The sequence below is a fragment of the Camelus bactrianus genome, chromosome 16 (genome assembly GCF_048773025.1).
Source record: "Camelus bactrianus isolate YW-2024 breed Bactrian camel chromosome 16, ASM4877302v1, whole genome shotgun sequence".
NCBI classification, from domain to species: Eukaryota; Metazoa; Chordata; class Mammalia; order Artiodactyla; family Camelidae; genus Camelus; species Camelus bactrianus.
The window spans coordinates 11,840,845-11,857,734 of NC_133554.1; the positions used below are offsets into that span (position 1 = coordinate 11,840,845).

At 41.5% G+C, this 16,890-nt stretch overlaps 1 protein-coding gene across 1 annotated transcript in view; it reads left to right on the forward strand.

The window, feature by feature from the left end:
• HEATR6 (HEAT repeat containing 6) overlaps positions 1-16,605 on the forward strand; it is a 35,909-nt gene extending 19,304 nt beyond the window's left edge. Inside the window, exons 12-20 of the mRNA XM_010949174.3 lie at positions 4,642-4,997; positions 6,035-6,157; positions 6,515-6,601; positions 8,840-8,974; positions 9,753-9,875; positions 10,563-10,687; positions 11,530-11,626; positions 12,660-12,864; positions 14,503-16,605. Of these exons, the coding sequence (XP_010947476.2) occupies positions 4,642-4,997; positions 6,035-6,157; positions 6,515-6,601; positions 8,840-8,974; positions 9,753-9,875; positions 10,563-10,687; positions 11,530-11,626; positions 12,660-12,864; positions 14,503-15,041 (1,790 nt within the window). The 3' untranslated portion in view covers positions 15,042-16,605. The remainder of the gene's footprint in view (positions 1-4,641; positions 4,998-6,034; positions 6,158-6,514; positions 6,602-8,839; positions 8,975-9,752; positions 9,876-10,562; positions 10,688-11,529; positions 11,627-12,659; positions 12,865-14,502) is intronic.
• Positions 16,606-16,890: the final 285 nt, after the last annotated feature.

Genomic DNA, 16,890 nt, shown 5'->3' on the forward strand with positions numbered 1-16,890 from the left:
TCTTTCTTTTTTTTAAATTGAAATTACAGTTAACATAAGACCCATGACCAAGAGTGTACTACCAATGTTTTCTTGTGGAAGTTTTATGGTTTCAGGCCTTACATTTAAGTCTTTAGTCCATTTTGAGTTTATCTTTGTATGTGATGTAAGAAAATGGTCCAGCTTCATTCTTTTGTATGTAGCTATCCACGTTTCCTAATATTGTTTACCGAAGAGGCTGTCTTTTCCCCATTACATATTTTTGCCTCCTTTGTTGTAGATAAATTGACCATGTAAGAATGGGTTTATTTCTTAGCTTTCTATTCTGCTCCATTGATCTGTGTGTCTATTTTTGTGCCAGTACCACACTGTGATTACTACTGCTTTGCATTATAGTTTGAAACCAGGGAGCATGGTATCTCCAGCTTTGTTCTTTTTTCTCAAGTTTGCTTTGGCTATTTGGAGTCTTGTGCTTCCATACAAATTCTAGGATTATTTGTTCTAGTTCTGCGAAAAATGCCATTGGTATTTTGACAGAGATTGCATTAAACCTGTGGATTGCTTTGGGTAGTATGGACATTTTAACAGTAGTGATTCTTTCAGCCCACAAACATGGTATATCTTTCCACATATTTGGAGTAGTTTGAGGATTGATATTAAGTCTTCTTTATATGTTTGGTAGAATTCACCTGTGAAGCCATCTAGTCCTGGACTTTTATTTCTGGGGAGTTTTTTGTTTGTTTGTTTGCTTTTACTGATTTGATTTCATTACTAATAATTGGTCTGTTCAGGTTTTCTATTTCTTCTAATTAAGTCTTGGAAGATCGTGTTTTTAGAAATTTATCCATCTTTTGTAGGTTGTCCAGTTTGTTGGCTTATAACTGTTTATAGTAATCTCTTATGATCCTTTGTACTTCTGTGGTGTCAGTTCTAACTTCTCTTTCATTTCCAGTTTTATTGATTTGGGCATTCCCTTTTTCTTAATGAGTCTGCCTGAAGGTTTATCAATTTTGTTTATCTTTCCAGGGAACCAACTTATAGTTTCATTTATCTTTTCTGTTGTTTTTAGTATGTGTTTCATTTATTTTCACTCTGATCTTTTTTTCCCCTTCCTTCACTAACTGAGTTTTGTTTGTTTTTCTTTTTTTAGTTCCTTTAGTTGTAAGATCAGATTGTTTGAGATTTTTCTTGTTTCCTGGGATAGGCCTGTATTGCTATGAACTTCCCTCTTAGAACAGCCTTTCCTCTGCCATACAGATTTTGGAACACTGTTTCCATTTTTATTTGTCTCCAGGTATTTTTTGATTTCCTCTTTGATTTTCATCGATGACCTATTAGTTGTTCAGTAGCATATTGTTTAAATTCCACTTGTTTGTGTTTTTTCCAGTTTTTCATCTTGTAGCTGATTTCTAGTCTCTTTGGATTGTGGTCTGAAAAGTTCCTTGATAAAATTTTAATTTTCTTAAATTTATTGAGACTTGTTTTGTGTCCTAACATGTGGTCTATCCTGGAGAATGAATGTTTCATGTGCATTTGAAAAGACTGTGTCTTCTGCTGTTTTGGGATGGATTCTAATGTGTCATTTAAGGCTAGTGTTTGTTTACTGATTTTCTGTCTGGATGATCTATCCATTGATGTAAGTGGGGTGTTACTAATATTATATTACTGTCAATGTCTCCCCTTATGTCTGTTAATATTTGCTTTATGTACTTAGGTGCTCCTATGTGCACATATATTTACAAGTGCTATATGTTCTTGTTAGACTGATCTCTTTATTGTTATGTATGTAATGCATTTCTTTGTCTTATTAGTCTTTGATTTAAAGTCTACTTTGTCTGATATAAATATTGTTGGCCCTGCTTTCTTTTCATTTCCATTTGCATGGAATTTTTTTTTCTCTATCATCTCATTTTTGGTCTACATGTGTCTTTAGATCTGATTTGAGTCTCTTATAGGTAGCATATATACAGGTCTTATTTTTTTATGCAGTCAGCCACCTTATGTCTTTTGTTTGGAGCATTTGGTCCATTTACATTTAAAGTAATTATTGATAGGTATGTACTACTTATCATTTTGTTAATTTTTTCTAGTTATATTTGTTGTTCTTCTCTGCTCCTGTCCTCTTGCTGTCTTCCCTTGTGATTTAACGGCTTTCTTGAGTGTTATGTTTGTATTCCTTTCTCTTTATTTTTTGCGTTTATTATTGGTTTTTGGTTTGTGGTAACATGAGGTTCTTATATAACAACCTGTGTATTTAAAATCTATTTTAAGTCACTTAAGTTCAAGCACTTTCCAAATGCACTACATTTTTATTCCCCCCTCTCCATGTTTTATGTTTTTGATGTCATCTTTAACATCTTTTTATCTTGTGCATCTCTTAACTAATTATTGTAGATATATATGATTTTACTAGTTTTGTCTTTTAAACTTCATGCTGCCTATATAAGTGGTTGATCCACTATCTTCACTATATGTTTGCCTTTACCAGTGAGACTTTTTTTTTCTTTCATAATTTTTATATTTCTACTTATGGTCTTGTCTTTTCTGTTTAAAGAAGTCCTTTAGCATTTCCTGTAAGGTCAATTTAGTGGCGATGAATTCTTTTAGCTTTTTCTTGTCTGAGAAATATCCTTCAATTCTGAATGATAGCCTTGCCAGAGAAAATATTCTTGGTTGTAAGGTTTTGTTTTTTTTTTTTTTTTAGAACTTTGAATACCTTGTGCCATTTCCTTCTGGCATGTGAAGTTTCTGCTGAAAAGTCAGCTGATAGTCTTATGTGGGCTCTTCTATGTGTAACTAGTTTTTCTCTTGCTGCTTTTAATATTCTTTCTTAACTTTTGACTTTATTTATAATGTATCTTGGTGCAGGTTGTTTTGGATTCAATCTTGTGGACTCTCTGTGCTTCCTGGACTTGGATGTCTGTTTCCTTTGTCAGGTTAGGGAAGTTTTCAGCCATTATTTCTTCAAATAGATTTTCTGTCCTTTTCTCACTCCTCCTTCTGGGACCTCTATAATGTGAATGTTAGTACACTTGATGTTGTCACAAATGTCCCTTAAACTATCCTCATTTTTCCTGTTTTTCTTTTTGCTATTCCAATTAGGTCATTTTTCACTAGGCGGTCTTCCAGATTGCTGATCTGTTTTTCTGTATTGTCTAATCTGCATTTGATTTCCTCTAGTATGTTTCTCATTTTTGTTATTTTATTCAGCTATTTTATTGTTTGATTGGTTTTTTGGGTTTTTTTTTTTTTTTTTTGTCTCTTTGTTGAAGTTCTCATTGTGTTTCCTTTATTTGTCTCCTGATTTCAGCAAGCATTTTTATGACTATTAGTTTAGACTCTTTATCTGGAAGATTGCTTATCTCCATTTTGTTTAGTAGTTTTTCTGAGGTTTTGTGCTGTTCTTTCATTTGAAACATATTTCTTTGCCTTCTCATTTTGCCTAACCCTTACATTTGTTTCTATGTATTAGGTAGATATATCTCCTGTAGAAGGTGTCTGGGGCCCAGATGTATGGTCCCCCTGGTCACCAGAGCCAGGGGCTCCAGGAGTGTCCCCTGTGTGGGTTGCACTTGCCCTTCTGTTCTGTCTGGGCTGCCCTTCTACAGGCCTGCTAGTGTGTGGAGCTGGCCCCCGGTGCAGCTGGCTGTAAGAGGGTCTGCTCTGGAGGAGCGCTGGCTAGCTGGTTTCTGCAGGTGAATACTGGGTGGGCTGAGTGGTGCCAGTCCATTAGATGCGGAGAGTCAGAGATGGCGCCTGGAGGTACCTGGCCAGCTAGGTAGAGAGGGAGCCAAAGGAAAAAAAATTTTTAGGAGCACTCATCAGCCCATCAGCGCCTGAAGTTCCCTTCAGGCACATGCCTTAAAATTAGTCAGTGACTCTCCACATACGATCAGGCACTTTTCAAGCTGCAGCTTGTGCACTGATACCTGGAGTGAGTGTTTTGTGCGCAGCCTTTCAGAGTGGATCCCCGATTCCCTGCAGCCTTCCAGCTCTCTCAGACATCAGCCCTGCTGGTTTTCAAAGCTAGGTATTAGGAAGGCTTGTCTTCCTGATGCAGGTCCCCCCTGGCCTGGGGACCCCAGTGTGGGTTCCGAGCCCTTGCTCCTCAGGGAGGACCTCTGAGGCTGTGACATCGCTCCTGCCAGTGCTTCGCAGCCCTGGAGGTGTAGGCCAGACTGTGTCTCCACCCTCCTGCTTGTCTCAGCGTGGCTTTTGTTTATCCTTAGTTGTGGAAAATCTTCTCTGCTAGTCTTCAAGTCATTCTCAGAGAGAGTTGCTCTATATATAGTCTTAATTTTTGTGTCTGTGGGGCTAGGCGAGGCCAGCATCTTCCTACTGTGCCATCTTGTCCTGACTTCTCACTTTAGCCTTTTTGACTCTAGAACAGCCTGCCACCCTTTTTTTTTTTCCTTTCATCCTGTTGATTTTGGAAGGGTCTAAGTCAGTTGTCTCATAGTATGTCTCACATTCTCGATTTGTTGGATTTTTCTTTATAGGGTTATTTAACTTATACTTCTGTCCCATGTGTTTCCTACAAACTGGAAGTTAGGGCTAGAGGTTTAATTTGATTCAGGTGAAACAAGGACGCCATAATTCTTAATCATGATCCTTATGGTAACTGTTCCTGTGGTGATAGGTTCTTACTGTCTCCTTTGATAGATGTTAACGTTCGTGTGTCAAGTCTCACTCTCTTGGGAGCCATAGTGTCCACTCACGCGCCTTTACCTGAAGTCCAGCTGCTTTTACAACAGCCCTGTTCTTCTGGACTCAGCAATAGCAATTCAGCAACTCCTCGCCTCAGTCCTCCTGACTGGTGGAAAAAAGCCCCTTCTGGACCCTTTCTGGAAGAAGCGTCGGTTAGCTCACCTAAGACGTCTTCAGAACCCTGCTGGCTCATTCGACTTTGCATTTCCATTGTTGTTCTGCCCAAGGAGGATTCCTGCTCAGGTAGTGATGCTGGCTCCGCAGGAGGAAGCACCTATGAACCGTTCCCCATGCGCCTGGAGGCCTTACAGGTAGGAGGTTTCATTTCCTCATCTCTGAAATGGAAGTAATCATTCTTCATGGGGTGATTACCTCATGAGGAGCGAGTCTGTGAAAGTAATATAAAACCAAGCCAAGTGTTTACATTGGTTTTAGTGGGAGTTGCATTTTAGGTGTGAATGCTTTGTTTGTTGCTTTGTTTTGGGGGATAGGTGGAGAAGCTTGGTTGTAAAATGTCAGATTCATCCTTTTTTGTTGCAAGGCATTTTAGTCACCGCGGGCATTATATGGCAAGTGGGTGTAATAGATTACATAACAATTCTGAAAGGAATGGTAGAGTTAATCCTTGATTTCTGCATCTGAAAGTATATAAGTAATTTTCTATAAACTTCTCTTTGGTCTTATAGATGTTTAGAGACAACAAAATACTTGCTTCTTTAAGGGGAGAAAATCACTCTAATAACGTATTTGTTTTTTCTGTACTCAAATATGAGCTAAGACACAGGTTTGGTTCTGGGGTCTGCTGGTCTGCTGCTAATTATCTGGCTAATATTAAACATGTTCTTTGCCCTCTTTAACCTCTAACTTTTTCAGTCTTAGGTTTTTTAGCTGACATATTCAGTTAATACCTTCCTCAAAAAATTTTTCTTAAGCTTAAGTGATAATTTTAATGAAACACATTTTGTAAATTATAAAGCACTTAAAATCAGAGGGTAAGGTGTAACTCAGTGATAGAGTGCATGCTTAGCGTGCACGAGGTCCTAGGTTCAATCCCTAGTTCTTCCATTAAAATAAACAAACAAACCAACCTAATTACCTGCCCCCAAACAACAACCAAAAAAAGTGCAAAAAATGTTAAAAAAAAAACTTTCAAAAAAATAATAAAGCAGCACATAAAATCATATGACATACTTAATTGATTTTCATCATAAAATAAAGATTATGATTGTTCTTCATTTCGTTCAACATCTGATTTCAGCTCCTTGTTGAATGTGAGTGATTTCTGAAGTATTGAACTACTTTTCTGGATATTGCTATCCTGAGGGTTAATCCCCTGTTTTCTTTGCAGGTATTGGCTCATCTGGCAAGGGGCTACTTTTCAATGACTCAAGTCTACTTGATGGAGCTCGGAGAGGTGATTTGCAAGTGCATGGGGGAGGCAGATCCATCCGTCCAGCTTCATGGAGCCAAGGTCATTTTCATTAAAAGCCATATGCTTTATTCTCTTTCTTTTATGTTCTTCCCTCTGCTACATGTCCATCAATTCCAAGTTTCTTTGAGAGATTTCAGGTAGGGAAGTGATACATTCTTCTATTTTCAGCTCTACTTATGAACCCAAAGAATTGATTTGGTAATAAATGAGCAATATGTAGCTGGTGATTTTGCTCCTGGAAAGAATGCCTCTGTGATAGGAGTTACTGACAAAAGAAAGCAAATTAGTTGGAAATTATTCTTCCCCTTGATTTGAAGTGATCTCCGACTGAAGTGGTTTTTTACCTCCATAGTTCTAATACTTATCTCTGGTAATCTATTTCTTTTATCTTGGCAGCTTTTGGAAGAACTGGGTACAGGCTTAATACAGCAGTATAAACCAGATTCCACCAAAGCACCTGATCAGAGAGTGCCAGTCAGCTTGGTAAGTGTCAGTTCATGGATTTCTTTGTTCTTCGTGCTTCAGTCAGTTTTATTTTGAGGCTCAATGATAAAGTGGAGTAGAGAGTATGGTTTCTTCCAGTGTCCAAAATTATGGTTTATAATCTAGGATGGATAGGTTTCATGTGCATTTCAGTTTACTTGCAATTCAATATGTGGTAGGATTATGTGTAACACACAACCAGTAATGGAAAAAAAGAGGTTTTTTTGTTTTGTTTTGTTTTATTTTGTTTTTGCACAAAACCTAGTTTGGTTTCTCAGTATGCCCAAGAGGCAGACTGGAGTGGTGGGAAGAGAAAAGTGTTTGGAATCAGAAGGCATGGAACTAAACACTTAATATGTAATTGTGAGCATAGTTTCCTTGTAAAGAGGAATGAAAATCCGTAACTCACAGGACTATGGGAAGATTGAATGAGATGTGAAGATGCTGGTAAATAGTAGCTGCTCAGTGAATCTTACTCCCCTTGACTCCCTCACTGCTGGGCCCCTCCCCCATTATTCCCATCCAGTTCTGTGGTCTTAGGTTGTTTTTGGTGCCCCTACACTGTGTCAGTCAGTCTTTGGAGGAGGAGCACGTGAGTCCACCAAAGAAGGCTTCTACTTAGTGCCAGAAGCAAAATCAACTCAACGTTAGTGCTGTTTTCTCCCTCTGCCCTCCCCATCCTGCCTGTTCTTTTTCCCTTCACAATTTCCGTCATCTTTGCAATGAATTAAGATTCTCCAGCCCTAGTCCCTTCCTCTGACTGCCACTGAAGCTGAAATGTCACCATTTGGAGGGGGATGAGTTGAGCTTTGCTATCAGACAGACCTGGGTTTAATCCAAACTTCTCCCCTTGCCCCAAGTGACTTTGAACAAGACTCTTAACTGTTCACACTTAGGTGTTGTTTCATATGTAAAAAAGGGATATACTTTCTGTATGACTTAACTATTGTTGAGTGATAGATTATCCTAAATACTTAGCAGCTTAGAACCATATCCTGCATTCATCCTCTCATACAGTTTCTGTGGCTAGAAATTGAGAGCGAGAATTGAGGCTCAGGTCTCATGAGGCTGCAGTCAGGATGCTGGCTGGGGCTGCAGTCAGCCGAACTTGTCGGGGGTTAGAGGATCTCCTTCCAGGACAGCTCACTCACGTACCTTGCAAGTTCGTGCTGGCTGCCGGCAGCCGGCCTCGCTTAGTGCCGCCCCACGAGGCCCTCTCCGGAGGGCTGCTTGAGTGTTCTCTTGACACGGCAGCTGGCCTCCCCGACAGCAAATGAATCAAGAATTGGGGGTGCAGGACAGAGCTGCAGGAGTTTTATAACCCAGCTTCGGAAGTTCCACACTGTCGTTCCCACCACAGCCTGTTAGTTACACAGGTCAGCCCTAGTCAGTGGGAGGGCGGCCTCCAAAACATTAGGGGGTGAGAATCATTGTGGGCCATCGGGAGGCTGGCGGCCACACACGGCCACATTCTTCTGGTTTGGGGCTGGGAGGGCCCAGGCTGGGTGTCCGGGAGCTCAGATTGTGGGGGCGAATGAACTGGTGTGTGGAACCCTCAACAAAACTCAGGGCTAAATCCGTGGGGCAGGAAATGGAGACACCAAAACCACAGAGGGATTTGTACGTGGACTTGAACTCCCAGGGTTTTTATAAAGGTTGAGAAGGAAACCGTTAAAGGTACTCTGCGGACGCCTGCCTTGAGGGGCTGTGGAGGGAGATAATTCTTCAGAGTGCCTAAAGCAGCGCCTGTGCTCAGTTAAGAATCTCCGCTGCACCAGGCACCGCGCTAGGCGCTTCACACACAGTCTCCATTTTATTGTCACACACACTGCCGGACGGTTGTCTTTGCCCTGTTTTCCTGACGAGGAGCCATGGCCCAGAGAAACTGGACAAGGCCACAGGGACTGGAAGTTCTCTGAAAAACACTCACTGCTGCCACCGCCACTGTTGTTGTGTCCTCATCCTCATCCTCGTCTCCCTCCCCATTGCTGCCATCACTCTTGCTGCAACTGTAGCGGACGGTATGTAGTTTCCCAGTGAATGAAGTGGAAGGATTCAGTTAGTTGTTTTCTAAAGTTCTTTTCATGGCTGTGGAAGAAGAACCAGTAGAAGCGTTCACAGTAAGCTGCTGCTTCCAGGAGAAACCCTTCATGACTGTGGTCACTTGTGGCAGTCTTAGTGTCCAGCTGGTTCACTGTTGTCTCTTGGGCTGCAGTGGTAACCTTGCCCCTGTTCCAGGTGGTGATGTTCTGGACTATGATGCTCAACGGCCCTCTACCCAGAGCCCTGCAGAACTCAGAGCACCCGACTCTGCAGGCGAGCGCCTGTGATGCCCTGTCTTCCATCTTGCCGGAAGCCTTCAGCAGTCTGCCGGTAACCTGAGGGGTGTTTTCTCGTCTTTAATTGGTGACCCTGAGCATCAGAGCTTGAGTTTGATTTTGGTTGTTTCACTTTGAACCAGTATTGAACATCATCGAAGAAAAGGTGCTTGTTCTCCTTGAGCGTGGGGTGAGGCAGTGGGGAACAGCACTAAAACCTTCATGTCTCAGCAGAGTTTTCCCTCCCTGTGCTTAGAAGGCAGGCGGTAGGAGCGAGCAGAGGCTGTAAAGTCAGATTTCAGAAAGATTTCACATCTCAAAGTTAGAAAGACCTGGTTTAAATTCTAGTTGTTCTACTTTCTAGCTCTGGTTATCTTAACTTCTCTAAAAATTAATTTTGTCACCTATAAACTGGAAATGATGTGAACAGTAGCATGAGGCATGTGGAAATACTTAGCTTGGTGCCCAACACACACAGTATTCAAACTGCTGCTTTTCTTTAGTCCTTAGTGGCATTTACATCTGTTCTTATTTCTATAAGTTAGCTTTTATAAAGAAGGCAGCTTGAATAAAGTAGAATAAATGACCCAATTCACCTAATGGTAAGGGGTCAACGTAACCACGGTGCTGCATGTCCCCTGAGGCTAGTGGGTACTCAATTGACAACTGGATCTGAGTTGAACCTCTGTTCTCTGCCAAGTTAGCCTCAAGATCTCAGTTGTATTCAACTCCTGAATGTGGACTCAGAGACAGATGTGTCACGGTCACTCGTTGAAGGCATTGGCTCAGTTATTTCATTTGCGCTTTTTCCTGGCCACCCTTTCCCCTTGCAGGGCGACAGGCAGATCCTGTGCATCACGATGCTGCTGGGGCTGAACGACAGCGCGAACCGTTTAGTGAAAGCGGCGACCTCGCGGGCCCTTGGGGTCTACGTGCTTTTCCCGTGTCTCCGACAGGTCAGAGCAGGCACACGCAGCTCGGCTGAGCCTCTTTGTGGTCCATTTTGTTACTCTTTTTGGTTGATATAGAGCTCCTGAGTTGGGCAGTAAAGGAAGATAAATTGCTTTGTAATCTGGTTTCCTGAGTTGCTAATAAATACGGGAATGCCTACAGTTCATTTATTTTTCATTATTTTGCACACTGCCCAGGACCCTAGGCCAATAAATGTTCAAATTAATGGATAATTGAAGCAAATGAAATGGGACGTTACCATACAATAGTAATAATTTAGAAAACTGATGTAGTTTTTACTAAGAAGGAAATAAATTTCTCCTCTACTCTTATCTCACTGAGAAGTGTGTGAGTGAACAGGATGTGTTTCGGAAATGTGTTTCATTGTCAGCATCTCTTCCTGGGGTGGAAATAAGCCAAGCACAGACTTCAGAAGAGCAAAATCTGTAGGCTCCTCAAGTGTGCATGACACATACCAGAATCACTGGAGATTCCCCTGGGGCTTTGATGGGTATCCAAAGTGTAATATATAAGAAGAACAGTAAATTGACTGAGTAAATGAATTTTGATTTCCAAATAGAAATTTGTGGTAAAGACTTACTAGCTTTATCTGAAAATAAATTTGAGAATTTTCAAGATAGCATTGTGAACTCCTGAAGCAACTATAGTGTTTTGTTTTGTTTCTCTTGCAGGATGTCATATTTGTTGCAGACACAGCAAATGCAATATTGATGTCACTTCAAGACAAATCTCTTAATGTCCGGGCAAAAGCAGCCTGGTCCCTAGGCAACCTGACAGACACTCTGATTGTCAACATGTAGGTGATTCAGCTCAGTTCCCCTGGGTGACCTCCGAGGCTAAGGTCCAAGCGCATATCTTTGATCCCTACCATAAAAGAATTAGCAGTAATTCCCCTATATTGTGTTATCAGTCTTCCTGCTTCATTTTGTTTTATATTCCTTCAAGTAATAAGATTAGTAAGCTAGTTTTAATACATAGATACAAAAAATACTGTATACTAATGTAAGTAATATATCCACATTATAGAAAATGTGGAAAATATAAAGGTAAAAAACCCAAACCTTAGTAATGGGTATCCTACATTTTAAATATTGTATTTGTATTTTTTTAAAGTAATGTAGTCACAGGTTAAAAAATTCAAACAGTATAAAGGGGTATGCAGTGTAAAGCCTCTCTCCTACCTTACTCCCATCGCTTCCCTCCCCAGAGGCAACTGCTCTTACTCATACACCAGTGTCTTGTTTTTTGTCACTTAACTCGAACATATAACATGTATTAGCATTCTCCTGACTTCTGCTGACTCTTTATAAATTGTTATTTATTATTACTGTCATCACTGTGGTGGTTATTTAACCATTCCCCTATAATTGAACATTGTGTTGTTTTCGGCTTTTATATACGTTGAACATTTGGTACATGAAATCTCTATTATGAGATACTCTTTTTGGTTACATCCCTAGATGTGGACCTCCTGGGTCAAAATGTATAAACTCTTAAAATTCTTGGTAAAATCTAAACAGACTTATGGAGCTGTTTTCCTAAAGTTTTTATAGTTACACTGAGTGAATATATTTGTGTATGTATATATTTAATTGGGTTTTACCTTTTAATATGTTTTGTCTGCTTTGGGTGGAACAGGGAAACACCAGACCCAAGTTTCCAGGACGAGTTCTCTGGCCTCCTGCTCTTGAAGATGTTGAGATCAGCTATAGAGGCATCCAAGGATAAAGACAAGGTAGACTGACAGCAAAAGCTAGTATTTCTCAGTTAGATAAAATAGTATTATAGTTTCATTCCACCAAGTTCATCCCTGTTCAAGGGAGATTGAGTGTGTACTCAGGGGTATAGTGTACACTCCACACTTGTACCATTCCTTTTCCCATCTCGGAAAAAGTTTCAGTGCCATTTGTAGGACTACTCCATGATGTGTCCACTTGGCTGGTTTTTTTCCAAAAATCTTTTAAGTAGAATTGACAAGTCAGAAGATGAGTAGCTTGGCTTTGAATATTCCCTGTTACACTGTTAAGTTTAAAAAGTGTAGAGCTGGGCTTTGGGGTGAGGCAAACATGGTGCAAATCCTGGCTTGCCCTTCAGTAGCTGAGTGACCTTTGGTGCGTTATTTAACTTCTCTGAAGGTGAGTTTCCTCATCTGTAACATGGAAGTTGTTACATACACCTCACTGGACTCCAAGATGCCTTTCGTTATAGCACCTAGCACAGAACCTAACGCATACCAAGTGCTTGATGTAGGTAGGTGGTTCTGAAGACCTGGAAAGCCCTACCTCAGACTAATTCAATCAGCATTTCTGGGGTTAGGGCCTGAGAATTGGTTTTCAAAAAAGAAAGCTCCCCAGGTGGTTCTGGTATGCTGCTAAGGTTGAGACTAGTCTAGCAGGAAAGTATTGGGCCGAAATTAATGAAACCGACCTTCTCCAATTCTTGCTGTGAACCAGCACTGTCCTATTGCCCCTGGGCCTTACACACCTTCTTTGCAAAACAAGAAGACTGACCTCTCTGAAGTCTAATCTAACATTTAAAAAATCAGGGCAAGGAGCTCTATAGAACTTCACCTCTCTGATGGCTCAGAATGTGAACCACACAAGACCTTGCTGAGTTCTAAGAACTTGCACCTTTATGGGCTGCATTTTTCATTAGCTCTCTTGCTTTAAGATGCCTTGGGCCTCCTGGGTTTGTTTAAGCAGAAATTATACTTTCTGACACATCTCTTTAGCAAAACAGATTTCTAATGCTTTTACATTTTATTCTAGGTAAAAAGCAATGCAGTCCGAGCCCTTGGAAATTTGCTTCATTTTCTACAACCATCTCACATAGAAAAACCCAGATTTGCTGAAATCATCGAGGAGGCTATCCAGGCCCTAATTTCTACTGTTCTAATTGAGGCTGCTATGAAAGTCCGATGGAATGCTTGTTATGCAATGGGAAATGTATTTAAAAATCCTGCTCTTCCCTTAGGTAAGAAGGGAGGGCCCTTCTCTCTGGTGGAGGGTCTCTTTGGACAGTACACTCCAGGCTACGTTGTTACTGAAGATGTTCACAATATTATTTATCATAGTATTTTAAAAAATGGAAACATACTGAACACCTCAGTTTAGAGGAATGGTGAGATAAATCATGGTATATTATATTCAAAGGGATACATTGTGGCCATTTAAAATTATGTTTACAAGAAGTTTTTGATAATCTGAGAAAATACTTCTGATGTTAAGCAAATTATAACAGGATATGAAAAAATTGTTCCTACAGTACAATCTCCATAAATGTATAGAAAGAAAACTGAAAGAAAATTAGCCTATTTATCAACAGTGGTCTCCTATAGATTGGATGATGGGTAGGATTTTTTTCTGCTTTTCATTTTCTGAATTTTCTACAATGAGTATATATTGTCTTAACAATCAGGAAAAAGTGAAGGGGACAACTGGCATGGGAGAAAGAGGGTATAAATTGGAAATCCCATGTGAGCGCTCGGTGCTGAAGTGGAGTGCTGCAGCTAAGGAGGGGTCTGCCTGAGTGATGACACGCCGTGCACCTTGACAGGTCATCAGTGGCTGATAGCTGCTTAGCTGTTGGAATCCCCAGCCTCCAGATCCCATTCAGCTTAATTGCCAGCATTTGCCTTATACATTTGTCCCTGTGACAAGATTGGAAACATAAGGGTGTGTTACTGGAGAGGTGAAACCATGCTGGACCAGCAGAGCAAGCATCAAGTTAGGGAAAGCTGGCTCCGCTCCGCTCTGTTGCCAAGAGCACCCAGGCGGACCAGTCAGCCGGGAATCATAGAGATAGAGTGACCTTTGTGGTTGGAGCTCATTGAACTGAGTGCTGCCTGTCCAGGGCAGCAGAGAAGTCGGGAAGGGCTAAGAGAGCTCGGGAAGCTGCATTCTACTCTGATGCCCATCCTGAGGAATAAGAACTCCCAAAATTGAGTGGGAAATGGTAGCTCTGATGAGGGATAAATAAAGCCGGCTAATTTCCTGGGTCCAATAAGAAGGGAGAGAAGACAGAAATCTAGGCATCATCTTCTCAAAATTAGAAAATTGAGCCTTCAGTTTATTTGAGTGCCCTGTTCCCTAGTCACTGCCTCGACAGTATTTTCTTTTTCTTTGCAATAACAAGCGTGACTTGCCTTGTCCGGAGCAGGGTCTAGATGCTAATCTGGGTGATGAACTATTTTTTTGCCGGCATGAGCAGGGCTGAGCATACAGTTGTGCCCTTGCACGCTGCTCGGAAGCACCTAACTGAGAGGACAGGTGGGGCTGCAATTCAGCCCATGTTCCTCCCACCAAGCCTTACAGCCTCAGACCAGCATCTTCCCAGAGAGAAAGCCTCTTTCCAAGTCACCAAAGTCCCTGAGCACGTGGCAGCTCATTTAGGCAAAGAGGGAGCTCTGGGAGTCAGTACTTGGCCACTTACCTAGGATCTTGCAGTCAGTCACTCACCACCCTGATCTTACAGGATGATTGTGACAATTAGAGAAGACGTAATAGATGACTAACTTGAATGCTAGTGTGGGTGCTTCCTTCTGCCCCTCTTCCTCTTGCCCCACTTATTTTTAAACGTTCGTTTGTTTTAATGACCGTGGATCCTTTCTAGGACTGGCCCCATGGACCTCCCAGGCCTACAGTGCCCTGACTTCGGTTGTGACGTCATGCAAGAACTTCAAAGTGCGCATCAGATCTGCTGCTGCCCTTTCCATCCCAAGTGAGCGAGAGCGCTATGGGTCTACTGACCAGTACGCTCACATCTGGAACGCACTGGTCACTGCCTTACAGAAGAGCGAAGACACCACAGACTTCTTGGAATTCAAGTACTGTGCCAGCCTACGGACCCAAATCTGCCAGGCGCTGATTCACCTCTTGAGCTTGGCCAGTGCCTCAGACCTGTCCTGCATCAAAGAAACCCTTGAACTGAATGGGGACATGGTCCAGTCCTATATCCTGCAGTTTTTAAAATCAGGAACAGAGAGAGATGACAGTGGAGCACCCCACAGCCAGCAGGAAAGAGACCAGGTGGTCAGAACAGCCCTGGACCACATAAGCAACGTCCAGGCACCGGCTGGGGACACAGCCAAAAGGGCCGTCGTGGACTTCTTAGAAGATATTCTGACTATTTATTTTGACTCATCTGGATGACAAGTAGCACTCCTAGGATTAACAAATCGGTGAATATTCTACCATACTTTCCAGGTGTCAGGTGATAACAGGAAGAGCTGAGCTGAGCGTAAGATATGTGGGATTTAAGCTGAGGGGCAGAAACAGTTCATCCACTATTTATTTAAAATGAGTTAGCAGCTATTTGCGTTTTTCTCAAAGGGCTCAGCCACTTTAGAGGGTGGGAGCCAAGGAATTGGGTTGTCATGTGGCCTGAGCACACTGGGGGGTTGTGAAGGGTGTTTAGTCTCAGAAGAGTTTGAAAAAAAAAAAGGCAGAAGCGTTTAAGAATTAGAGTGTTGTGTACTGTGTCTCTGGGAATTGCTTTTCTTTTATAATAAACTAATGTAAAGCAGTGTGCCCATAATCTGCTGTTTGTATCAAGCTGCATTTACAGAAAGCCACTAGCGGAGCTGGTGTTCGGCCGGTTTGCACTGGTGCGGCTGCATCGGGTGCTGAAATACTGAAGCGCTTCCTTGCAGGTTGATAAATTGCTGCACTGGGCTCCCCAGGTGGCAACCCTGGAAGACCCCTCCACGCCTTCCCGCAGCCCTGTAAGCAAGAGTGAACGGGCAGGCAGGGGCCGCTGGCCCGGCCCGTGTCCATTTCCCCCTGGCCACAGCAGCAGCTTCCATCTGAATTTCCTAGCGCCCTTCAGAGTGTGGTCCCATATGCTGCATCTGTGGTGGTTTTGCCACCTTTGAAGTTGTGCCTTGAAAAAGGATTATCTGTTCAATTTAGAAGATTACAGAGAGATTTTTAAATTGTACTTTGATAATGCTCAAGCAGTTATAAAAGTAATTTCTCGCTGAAAAAAAATGTTTACATTTAAATTTTGCATTCACCTCTTGACCACCAACAATTTATTGGAAGTGATTTCAGTTGGGAATTTAGAGCTAAGAATCAATTAAAAGATTACATGCTTGTATTTGATGTGGGATAAACAAGAGTCAAGATAGATAGAACGGGTTTGAACTATGTATTAACTGTTGATACTTAGCTTACAATGCATCTTTAAGAGCATATATATGGCTGCAGTTTTTCTCCTTTGCCCTTAGGTTACTCTTTTTTCTTTAATATGTTGCTGATTGTTCAGAAAATACTGTATAGACAGAGACCAGGGAACAGAGGACTCAGATGGCTGACGGCTCACTCTTCTGTCGGTAGAGTACCAGTTTCCAAAGAAACAGACTGCAGGCCCAGGAGCAGCACCCACACAGAGCACGCTTTAAACGTGCTCTTCTTTGGGATGATTCTGGACATGAGTTGTTACAGAGGCTGGGGAACTGAGTTGAACCTGTTCTGACCCTGTGATGAATCTTCGAACTTCCTTCTCTTGAAGGAATGTATTTTTAGCAGCAGCTTGATTACTTGTTTTCATAAAAGTAAAAATGTGTCGTAGATAGCTTATTGCTGGTTCTTTGGGCTTTCACTGCACTGGTGGGTTTCTTGATAAAATATCTGTGAAATGACTTTGGTTTCATTTGATGATTCTTATCCTTTGCTTATCATGAATAAAATCTTATTTTTTTTTCTAAACCTTTCACTTCTGTAAAGGTTTCCAGGTTTCTTTCTTTCTTTTTTTTTTAGGTATGTTATATATTTTTTATTGAAGTATAGTCAGTTTACAATATTGTGTCAGTTTCTGGTGTACAGCATAATGCTTCAGTCATACATGAACATACATATATTCATTTTCTTTATCCAGTGATCTGTCGATGGACATTTAGGTTGTTTCTATGTCTTGGCTGTTGTAAATAGTGCTGCTATGAACATGGGGTGCATGTCTCTTTTTGAATTAAGTTTCCCTCTGGATATATGCCCAGGGTGT